General features: G+C 51.0%; 1 protein-coding gene across 2 annotated transcripts; it reads right to left on the bottom strand.

Moving 5' to 3' along the window:
* Positions 1-7129: 7129 nt before the first annotated feature.
* Positions 7130-10822, bottom strand: LOC125551277 (glucan endo-1,3-beta-glucosidase). 2 transcript variants are annotated; one of them, XM_048714452.1, is made up of 3 exons: positions 9659-10822; positions 7607-7910; positions 7130-7546 (listed from the first exon to the last, which is right to left on the bottom strand). In XM_048714452.1, exons 1-3 carry the CDS (start codon positions 10709-10711, stop codon positions 7335-7337), a joined length of 1569 nt encoding a protein of 522 aa, XP_048570409.1. In that variant the 5' UTR covers positions 10712-10822; the 3' UTR covers positions 7130-7334. The 2 variants fall into 2 exon arrangements, with proteins under 2 accessions (XP_048570409.1, XP_048570408.1); XM_048714451.1 differs by having other exon boundaries at positions 7130-7511; positions 9659-10818.
* Between the last annotated feature and the right edge of the window lie 747 nt (positions 10823-11569).

Raw genomic sequence — 11569 nt, forward strand, 5'->3', positions numbered from 1 at the left:
GAATATGAATCGGCTTTGTTTCCCCGGACGACTGAAATGCAAAATCTGTGGCAGGCTTCTTGGCTCGCAGCAAATCACTCGGATCTGCATTCTTCTGATACTCTTGCAGTTCTACTACTGCCATCTGTGCATCGGCAATTTTTGAGCCCTTTTGGAAGCACTCTTCCGCCTTCTGCCGATTGCCAGTGACGGTGATTACTCCTTTAGGACCAGGCATCTTCAATTTGAGATACACGTAACATGGTCAAGCCATAAAACGTGCATAAGCGGGCCTACCCAGAATAGCATGGTAAGCACTCTTGAAATCCACTACCTCAAATGTCAACTTTTCCTTGCGGTAATTCTTGGAATCACTGAAAACCACATCAAGGGCGATCTGGCCGAGTGACTGAGCTTTCTTGCCAGGAATAACACCATGGAAACTCATGTTGCTTTCACTAAGCTTGGACATCGAAATGCCCATTCCCTTCAAGGTTTCAGTATAAAGGATGTTCAGGCCACTGCCACCATCCATCAGCACTTTAGTCAGTCGAGTGCCTTCAACTACTGGGTCGACTACCAGTGCTTGCCTCCCAGGGTGGCTATATGAGCTGGATGGTCTGACTGGTCAAATGTGATGGCCATCTGGGACCACTTCAAATAACTAGGTGTTGCCGGAGCAACCATGTTCACCTCCCTGTTAATAACCTTCAATCGACTTTTGCTTTCAACATCGGCAAAATTTATCAGCGTGGAATTGACATTGGGAAAACCATCATCATCTTCTTCCCTATCCTCACCTCCGTCCGACTCCTTTTCCTTTTCCTTGGATTGTTTCTCTCGGAACTGCTGGATCAGGAAACGACACTGTCGAGTGGTGTGTTTAGGGTAAATGATGTTTCCTTCCTCATCTTTTTTGGTATGAATATGGCATGGTAAATCCAACACATCATTCCCATCTTTATCCTTAACTTTTTTGGGAGTCCAAGGCCCTTTGGGCTTTCCTTTGAACTTTCCTTGGGTAACAGCTAAAGCTTCACCAGGAGCGGCCGGTTCGGCCTTTCGCTTATGTTTCCACTAGAATTCCCTCCTTCGGTTTCTTGGGCGACTGTTTTGTGTTTGCCACTCCGGAGTCGGTCTTCCTCCTCACCATTGGCATATTTGGTGGCAATCTCCATCATCCGAGTCAGAGTCATATCTTCTGTCCGACCGAATTTCAGGTTCAACTCCCGATATTTAACGCCTTCCTTGAAGGCACAAATTGCTTGGTGATCTGACACATTCTCCACTGTATGGTGTAACGTGATCCATCTCTGGATATAATCCCTCAAGGTTTCATTCGGTTTCTGAACACAACACTGCAATTCTGTCAACCATGCAGGCCTTTTGCAAGTGCCTTCAAAGGTCCTAACAAACACTCGAGCAAGTTCCTCCCAACTATATATACTGCCAGGAGCCAACTGATTCAACCACGCTCTCGCTGAGCCCTCCAACATCAAGGGGAGGTGCTTCATAGCCACATCATCATTGCCGCCACCAATCTGCACAGCCACTAGGTAGTACTCAAGCCAAGTGTCTGGCTTGGACTCGCCGGTGAACTTGCCGACTCCAGTTGCCAACCTAAAGTTGGGAGGAATCACTGCTGCTCTGATGGCTCTGCTGAAACACTCGGGTCCTGAAACATGCACCTTGCTTCCAGTCGGATGATCTCTATCGAGGCCTTCTCTATGAGCCCTGTTCCTATCAATCAGACCTTGAACGAGGATAGATCTTGCATCAAAGCCTGGCTCTCTAGGGTCGATTGGAATTCTTCGTCCGCCGCTGTGGGGGCGCCTGTCATCTTGCCGCCGAGGCATGTATGACCCACTCCTCGGAGGAGGCGTGGGCACTCGACGACGGTCATCGTGGTCGAGTCGATGATCATACTGCTCACGGTTCCTGTATTGATCTTGCTGGTACCCACGTCCCTCACGCCGTGGAGGCGATCCTGGGCTGTGAGCAGATTGGACAATATCTGCCACCACAGATCTGCTATGAATCCTATTCCACGACTGAGATACTACCGTATTCTGCTCTCCCACTGCCCTGAGCAAAGCCCGGATCTGCATCAAACCTCGGCCAGCTTCTGACTGGGAAGGTTGAATTGACTCAGCTATTCGGGCTGCAGCTGTGAGATTCTGGATCGGAGTTCGGTATACCTGAGTCGGAGGCGGAAAAAGTTGTCGTCGACTGGATTCAGGAATCTGCTACCAGGCACGCTCGTCGAGGGCGCGCTGGAGGTTCTCCAGTCGAGTGCGCTCAGCCAAGTTGGCCAGGCGCGCCTCCTCCAAGTCCTGGGCCTCGGGGGTTTCTCCGACGATAGGAGTGTGAAGTGCATCCATATTGCGGCGACGAAGATCTTCCCTCCGCTGCGAAGAGAGGGGTTCGGGGCGGTACTCCTCGTGGACATGTGATGGATCACCGACGCCATCGCCACCGTCGTCACGGGTGAAGCCAGGAGGACTGCGTGGTCCATTGACCATCAAGACTTCTGCCGCGGGGTCGCTGCCGTCGCACTCGGATGTTGTCTCGACGGAGCCAGTCGAACAGGCCGTAGAGAGTTTCGTCGGGCTCGATTTCCGCGATTTGTGGGGTGGCCGATTGGCGGGCCACCGCATGCCTCACCCACCGCTGAAGCCGCGAGCGACCGGATCGCTGGCGCCGACGAACAACGGGAAGTGAGGATGTCATAGGAGCCGACCGATACCGAGTCGACGGCTGTCGAAGAAGGACACCGCGGACGCAGGCGTGAAAGTGTGTCGCCCCGTGGACGGGGAGCGCCTCGACGTCGAGCGGAGCCTCGTGGAGCCAAGCGGAGTCATCGGCGATGAAGACGAGCGCGCCGAGACGGATCTCGTGGCCTTTAGCCAATCCTCCGCCGGAAACCATGATGATGGGAATCGGAAGAATCGCAACTTCCCCAATAAACTGCTAAGACACCTGCCCCATGGTGGGTGCCAACTGTCGTGGTTCTAAGACTGACAGTAGAATGAGGGGTAGGTATGAGGAGGCAAGATCCTAGCTATGGAGTAGTTGTACACACGAGTTTTATGAGTTCAGTCCCTTCTCGGAAGAAGTAACAACCCTACGTCTCGGTGCCCGGAGGCGGTCGACTGGATTATATGTGTGTGTGAGTTTACAAAAGATGCGAACCCTTGTGCCTGTGGAGGGGGGTGGCTTATATAGAGTGCGCCAGGACCTCAGCCGGCCCACGTTACAAAGGGTTTAAGGTACATTAAAGGGGAGACATTACTGGTAACGCTAGTAAATAAAGAGACATAATGACCACTAAAGCTATGAGGTGATGTCCGACCGTTGTAGCCCGGAGCGACCTTAGACCTTCTAGTGGTCGAGTGATAGTCTCCGTGATCGAGTGACTTCAAGTCTTCTGAGTGGAAGTCCTCATGGTCGAGTGGATGATGACTCCTCTTCAAATGCTTCTGGTTTTAGGGTGACGTCCTAGGGGAGAGTGTCTAGGTCAGGCCTATGACCCTACCCTAGGTACATATCTTCATCAGCTACTACAGGCTTCTAGCAAGAACCGTTCTTACCTATGCATCAAAACCACAACGATTTTTCGTCAAGTGTGTTGTTTTAACCTTCAACAAGGACCGGGCATAGTCAAACTCGATTCAACTAAAGTTGGAGAAACAGACACCAGCCAGCCACCTGTGTGCAAAGCACGTCAGTAGAACCAGTCTCATGAATGTGGTCATGTAATGTCGGTCCGGGCCGCTTCATCCAACAATACCGCCGAATCAAAGTAAGACGTTGCTGGTAAGCAGTATGACTATTATCGCCCACAACTCATTGTGTTCTACTCGTGCATATAACATCTACGCATAGACCTAGCTCGGATGCCACTGTTGAGGAACGTAGTATTTCAAAAAAATTACCTACGATCATGCAAGATCTATCTAGGAGATGCATAGCAACGAGAGGGGAGAGTGTATCCACGTACCATCATAGACCGCAAGCAGAAGCATTTAGTAACGCGGTTGATGTAGTCGAACGACTTCACGATCCAACCAATCCAAGTACCGAACGTATGGCACCTCCGTGTTCAACACACGTTCAGCACGATGGCGTCCCTCGAGCTCTTGATCCAGTTGAGGACGAGGGAGAGTTCCTCAGCACGACCGCGTGGCGACGGTGATGATGAAGTTACCGGCGCAGGGCTTCGCCTAAGCACTACGACGATATGACCGATGTGTGTAATTGTGGAGGGGGGCACCGCACATGGCTAAGACAAATCTTGGTGTGCCTTTGGGGTGCCCCTGCCCACGTATATAAAGGAGGGAGGGAGAGAGGCCGGCCCTCCTAGGGACGCGCCAAGTGTAGGGAGTCCTACTAGGACTCCCAAGTCCTAGTAGGATTCCCTTTATTTTTCGGAATAGGAAAGAAGGAAAGGAGGGATAGGGAGAAGGAAAGGGGGGCGCCCCCACCCCTTGTCCAATTTGGTTTGGGCGGGGAGGAGGCGCGCGCCACCTCATGGCCCTTCTTCCCTCTCTCTCCAATAAATCCATATAAGGCCCATTAACTTCCCCCGGCGAATTCCCATAACTCTCCGGTACTCCGAAAAATACCCGAATCACTCGGAACCATTCCGTTGTCCGAATATAGCCTTCCAATATATCGATATTTACCTCTCGACCATTTTGAGACTCCTCGTCATGTCCGTGATCACACCCGGGACTCCGAACAAACTTCGGTCATCAAATCACATAACTCATAATATAAATCGTCATCGAACGTTTAAGCGTGCGGACCCTACGGGTTCGAGAACTATGTAGACATGACCGAGACACATCTTCGGGCAATAACCAATAGCGGAACCTGGATGCTCATATCATCTCCTACATATTCTACGAAGATTTTTATCGGTCAAATCGCATAACAACATACATTATTCCCTTTGTCATCGGTATGTTACTTGCCCGAGATTCGATCGTCGGTATCATCATACTTAGTTCAATCTCATTACCGGCAAGTCTCTTTACTTGTTCTATAATGCATCATCCCACAACTAACCCATTAGTCACATTGCTTGCAAGGCTTATAGTGATGTGCATTACCGAGAGGGCCCAGAGATACCTCTCCGATACTCGGAGTGACAAATCATAATCTCGATCTATGCCAACCCAACAAACACCATCGGAGACACCTATAGAGCATCTTTATAACCACCCAGTTATGTTGTGACGTTTGATAGCACACAAGGTGTTCCTCCGGTATTCGGGAGTTGCATAATCTCATAGTCAGAGGAATATGTATAAGTCATGAAGAAAGCAATAGCAATAAAACTGAACGATCAATATGCTAAGCTAACGGATGGGTCTTGTCCATCACATCATTCTCCTAATGATGTGATCCCGTTCATCAAATGACAACACATGTCTATGGTCAGAAAACTTAACCATCTTTGATTAACAAGCTAGTCAAGTAGAGGCATACTAAGGACATTCTGTTTTGTCTATGTATTCACACATGTACTAAGTTTCCGGTTAATACAATTCTAGCATGAATAATAAACATTTAGCATGATATAAGGAAATATAAATAACAACTTTATTATTACCTTTAGGGCATATTTCCTTCATACATATGGAGTTCAAACCAACAAGATACATTCATATGCACAGGAGGACGACATGGCATCAAACTCATATGAATAAGGGAAGGAATTGTATACCATGTCTTCGATGTCAAGAACGCTCACAGTACGGCCAGAGATATTCTCATGAGAGGCATAAAACTTGTTGCACTCCAATTGGATGAAAGCTCGTCTCTTTCGGAGTCACATGTCGGTCCTATCACTCTCAAATTTGTAGGACACAAACCTCCTACGTTCATGGAAGTATGTATGGACCCTCTTTCAAAATGTTGTTCCCTTTTGCTCGGTGTCGGATTTGGGATCTTGTACAATTGCCATCCAAGTTCGCAAATTAACTTGCCATCATCCTTTGTGTAGCTCCCGTCCTCACAATTTGTCGCCTCTTTTGTGCATTGGCTTGATGAGATAGCTCCTCTTAAACAATGTTCATCCTCGATGTTGACTCCTACCTTGGTTGCCTTGGTCTCGAGTTTCTTGGCCGTGGTGGCCCTGGGTGTCTTGGCAGCGGTCGTCTTGGCCACCCTCATAGATCATCTCTTCGATGAAATTGTTGTAGTACGTCGTGTTATCCGGTGCCGGTGTCGGCATACCATCGAATAGGAAAGAGGCGTCAGGAAAGTTGTCAATGGGGATCGCCCATGGGCGCTCCCTTTGCGTCCCGGTGGATTGGCTGGCCATCGGTGTGGCGTTGAGATCAAGGGCAGGCACCACGGGGACAGCCGGCACGAAGTCGTGCATTTTTGGTGAGAGGTCCCGAGGCGACATGGAGAAGTAGGACACCTGTGGGTCGTGCCTAGGAAGGCACCCGTATGCCGGCGGCATTATTGACAGGCGCGACGATTCCGGAAGCATGGGCGGGCTTGCCATCGATGAGCCCGTGTTGGCGGTGGCGGTGGTGACGAGAAGCGTCGTTTCTTGGTACCCTGACAGAAGGACCTGTTGCGTGGCCTTGGCGGCGAGGGCAACGCTCTCCGCAGCAGCGACCTGGGCCGAAGCGCCTGCAACGGCGGCTTCTTTTTTCTCCACCTTGCTCTAGGCATCCCTCTACTTCGAGGTGTGCACCTTCTTTGACTTCCTCGGGACCACGCCGTGGGCGGCCATGACCGGGAAGGGGGCAATGGCGGGGTCGGGCATGTCGGCCATGGCGAGAGGGCGGGAGCACGGAAGGATTTAACAGCGAATTGGGAGAGATGGCGATGGCGTGGTAGTGCCACATACGGGCAGACGAGGACAGGGAGAGGGCGTCGAGGGCATCCGCACGGATGCAAACTCGGCCTAAATTTGGGCCAAAAATGAGTCTTTGCGAACAAAAACTCGGACAACCGTCCACTTGCGTCGCTGCGTTGGGCCAGTTTCTTATCCACACAAATCCAAACAAACACAAGCGGATCAAATGGGTCGCCCTGTTGGAGTCAACCTAAGGCCTGGCTTTGAGGATCGGCCATGTTCTGTATGCATGCAGATTATACGATTCAAACGGGGAAGATGATCACAAAGTAGACAAGACACAGCAAGGCTTCCTCTTTTTGTTTCTTGTATTTTCTACATGGAATGCAATGCGAACCACAGAAGAGAACGAAAAATAAATTAATGCGATGCAATGCAAGACGGCCCAACATCACGCTACAGCCGCCTGTGTGCGCTAAGCTAAGAGGCGATGATTGATATTTATATGACTAGAAAGGAAGAAGCAGCATGGCTGTCAGACACGAGTATAGAAGAATATGGCGCAAGCCCGGCAGTATGAGCAGTCCTCCGTCGCTGCCGCCACCGCGGCTCCGAGCTGGAGATGGTAGTGGGCTGGAGGCTGGCCCCCCTGCCCTCGTACTGCCGTGGCTTGCTGCGTACCGTCAGGAGACGTACTTGCAACCCCCGTAACCTGCAACAACACAACAAGGGTGCCATCGTCAGCTCCTCCGATGCCACAGGCAGCCAGGTTCAGAAACTTCACAAACTGTTAGTACATGGACTTACTGGGGTCGCTGGAGGTGACGATGCCGGTGCCCTTGAAGTCGCACGCTAAGTCGGTGTGGCCGTTGGCCTGGTAGTAGGCGTTCATCACGTACGACGCATGGGCCTGCAGGCTGTTGGGGCTGAAGCACGCGCCGCCGCTCTGTATGGGCTTGCAGTCTACGAAGCCGCAGGCGTAGTTGATGTTGTTCTGCAGGTCCGTCCCGTTGGCGCCGTCCTTGGCGACGCACCACTTCCCGCCTCCCGACGGCGCGGGCTTAGGGCTCGGATTGGGCGATGGGTTCGGCGAAGGGGTTGGAGCCACGGACTGCAATGCAAAACAACATAACGGCACCTGCTAAGTCAGGTAACAGCACAGGAGCGACGAATCTAAGCATCAGAACTGTCGGCCATACTTTAGATTCTCAACTGAGTTATACTAGTAATACTTTAGACAGCCATACTGGAAGGCTGTGCAGATTAGTGGTGCTTTGACAACAAAGCACATGTTCTCTGGGCTGGGCTGGCACCGTCCAAAGCAGGGCAAGTCCAAGTTGGTTTTCTTCTTAAGATTGTTGACACACACTAGCCGCCCGAAGGCCGAATCAACATGCTGAAAATTAGTAATGCAGTCAGGCCCTCTCCTCCACATGGTTCACTTTCGCTAAGCATCCGAAAAGGCAGCCAGCTAATGGCTGCTTCCTTCCTTTGATGCGAGGGCCTAATCCACATGCACACCACAACATTAATGCAGCTGAAGCAGAACAGATGCATGCCTTCCTGTATTGGATGCCACGGAAAGGAGATGACGCCAAATGAAGCAAGGCTCCATCTGTTATCTGAACCTACAGGCAGGTATACAGATGTATGCGCTATCCTGTCATTTACTAGTAGACAATAGGCAACCATCTCAGCAAACAACAGATAGCAAGTCCAAAGGTGCGGCTTCTAGTTAAAACTTGAGACACAAGACCACCAGAATCTTAAACCCTATCTCCTTTGCTTTAAGGTAGCTTCCGTTAGAAAAGTTTCAAGGTTACATCTTTTCCTTTGAAGAAATGAAATTAACACAAAGAAGCCCTTAACGTGTTGATCCGGAATTTATAACATAGCCTTATTAAAAAACAAAAAAAGAACTCAGCAGTGTTGACAACCTGTTGATTTTTCTTCTTCTTCTTCTCAAAACAGTACCGGTTGATTTAAGTCATTAAACCATTTATTCTGATATATCCGTTCCAATTCAAATATCAGATCCTAGTGCCTCTTTTAGCATGTACTCACTCTGTAAACTAATACTACAAGATTTTGAGAGGGAGTACTACGTACTGGTATTTTGTTAATAACTCGGAATTGTCCGGTGCAAGCTTACTGGTACATTTACAGCAGCAGCAGCAGCAGCAGCAGCAGCAGCGAATAGCTAGCAAACATGTGCATATGGATCTAAATCAGAGTTTTGGCAGTGGTCCCACCCCACCCATAACCCCAGACGTGTCCAAGGCTGCTATCAACACGCGCCTGCTGTCATACTGGATCAGTCAAGAAAGGCAGCCGTTTGGGCAAGCAGACCATGCAGGGGATAGGAGCAAAAGTCGGAAACGCAAGCAAGCAGCTAGCCGTTTCCAGAAGAAGCCGGTCCATACACATACATCACCTTTGACAATTGCAGTTGCAGTGTGAATGGAGGACCACCTTAGCATTCAAGTCGGATCATCTGTAAGGCTGTAAACAGAGTTGCTGCAGCCCATGGATGACACGGAATGTTCATTGTTACGTACTATACTACTTTTACTGGGTTCATCCCTGGGTTTTTTTTCCTCCCAAATAAAATACTACTGAATTTAACACAATTGAAACCACATTCTCCGCAGAAATGAAATATAAAATCACGATTGTAAAGACAGGCCCAGACAAATTATGGGATGCAATCAACCAATCATTATACTCCTACTAGTAAAGAAGAAAAGATTTTAGGCCCCAGCAATTTGATAAGTTTAAGGACACAAGACAGGCAGGTAAAGGTTCATATCTTGAATAATTATTAAGGATCATCAGAGGGGAGAAAAGCGCAGTACGTACCGCGCCGTCCCGGAGGAGTCCGAGGTCGTAGACGGGCGTGAAGTCCGGGTTGAAGAGGCCAAAGTGCCTTTCGGCGATCGGCCCTGGTTTCTGGTTCTCGTCGAAGAGGGAGAAGAGGTAGGTCTCGAACGTCCTGTTGGGCATCAGCGGCGTGCCCTTGCCGCTGCTGCACACCCGAATCATGCCCTCGTTGAAGTCCCTGGCCTCCTGCACCCCGACGCCAATCTGCCCGGGCTCCGCCTGGGTGGGCCACCCGGCCTCCCCGACGGCGATGTCGACGTCTCCGTACCCGAGCTTCTTCATGGCGGTATAGATTGCGTCCATCTGGGCGTCCAGCATGCTGGTGTAGTTGAGCTTGGTGGCCGGGTCGTAGATGCCGCTGTTGGGGCGGAAGAGCGCGTAGTTGAGCGTCTCCGGCCGGTAGCTGAAGTAGGGGTAAGGGTTCACCATGAAGGGCGACCCGGTGTCGCGGTGGAACTGCAGCATGGCCGGAAACAGCTTGGTGTTGTAGCCCGCCCGGAAGGAGGCGTTGGAGGGGATGCCGTCGGAGGGGGCGAGGATGCCGAGGTAGTGCGGGGTGGTGACGCGCACGCCGGTGAGGCCCTCGGCCTTGAGGGCCTGCGCGAGGCGGCGCATGGCGGGGAGGAGGGAGAGGATGAGGTTGGTGTCGGTGGAGAGGAGGATCTCGTTGCCGGCGAGGAGGAGGGTGACGTTGGTGGCGGGGACGTAGGGGGAGAGGTTGGCGCGGATCCAGGAGCGCGCGGCGTCGAGGCCGGTGGCCTTGTCGGCGAGGGCGGGGAGGGCGGAGTTGGGGAGGGAGACGGCGAGGGAGATGGGCGTGCCGGCGAAGGCGGAGATGAAGGTGGGGTTGGCGTCGAAGAGCTTGACGCGGTCGATGGTGGTCTTGGTGGCGAGGAAGGTGGCGACGGAGGTCGGGGAGGGGAGGTTGTCGGCGTTGGCGCCGTAGTTGACGCCGATGTGCAGCGAGGGGGTCGCCGACTCTGCCCCCGCCGCGCCGGCGGCGAGCAGCATGAGGAGGATGAGGAGCGGCATCGCACTCCGGGGTGGAGTGTGGAGTCGATTGTGGGTTTGAATCTGATTTGGCAACTGGGGCTTCCGTTCCGTTCAAATACTACTACTGGCTCCAGAGCAGAGTACCGGAGAGGAGAGGAACGGACAAAGGTCGCGTGGTGGGTGCCATTACAGTATTCTTATTCCCTTGGTTTTAATGCATTTTTATTTCTCGCTTTGCTGCGGCTGCCATGTGTCACTGCCTTTTTCATATATTTAAGTCATTCATTTTCATATATATTTTCCCACGAGTTCACTATCTTTCATTAATTTTAGAAATCTTTCATGGTAATATATTTTTCGGGTTGGTACACTACTTTTTTCCTTTGCTTTTGCACCGTTTCTCAAAAGTGTGGAAATTAGTACTAGGAAACAGCAAGAAAGAGGGTATACTATACTGCTAGTAACCAAAGCATGCGTTTGAATGAATTAATAATCCCAAGCCTTTTCTAAAGAATGGAAGAAAGTGAATATGAAAGGAGAAGATGCAAAACGCAAGTGGCCGCGTATTTCCGTGGGGATTTGCCTCTGCTCGAAGCTTTCCTTTGAATAATATTATTCAGCTGGTGTGCGTATCGATGTGCCGGAGAATGAATGAAGAGAAAAAGGAAACGACGGCGAGTGGTTTCAGGAGAAAAAGATGACAGCTCCTTCCTCTCGAAGAAAGCGAGGTGGGCATGGGAAAAAGGGCACGCGCCGACTAGAAAATTCCGATTACTCGTAAAGTATTGCTTGGATAATCATCGATTTGGACGGTGGATGGGGCAGTTACCGTTGGCTGCCGCGTCGCCAACGGTGGGGAGGACGAGTACGTGTGTGTTGACCCGGTTGGATTGTGAC

This window comes from Triticum urartu, chromosome 4, assembly GCF_003073215.2.
Source record: "Triticum urartu cultivar G1812 chromosome 4, Tu2.1, whole genome shotgun sequence".
Taxonomy (NCBI): Eukaryota; Viridiplantae; Streptophyta; class Magnoliopsida; order Poales; family Poaceae; genus Triticum; species Triticum urartu.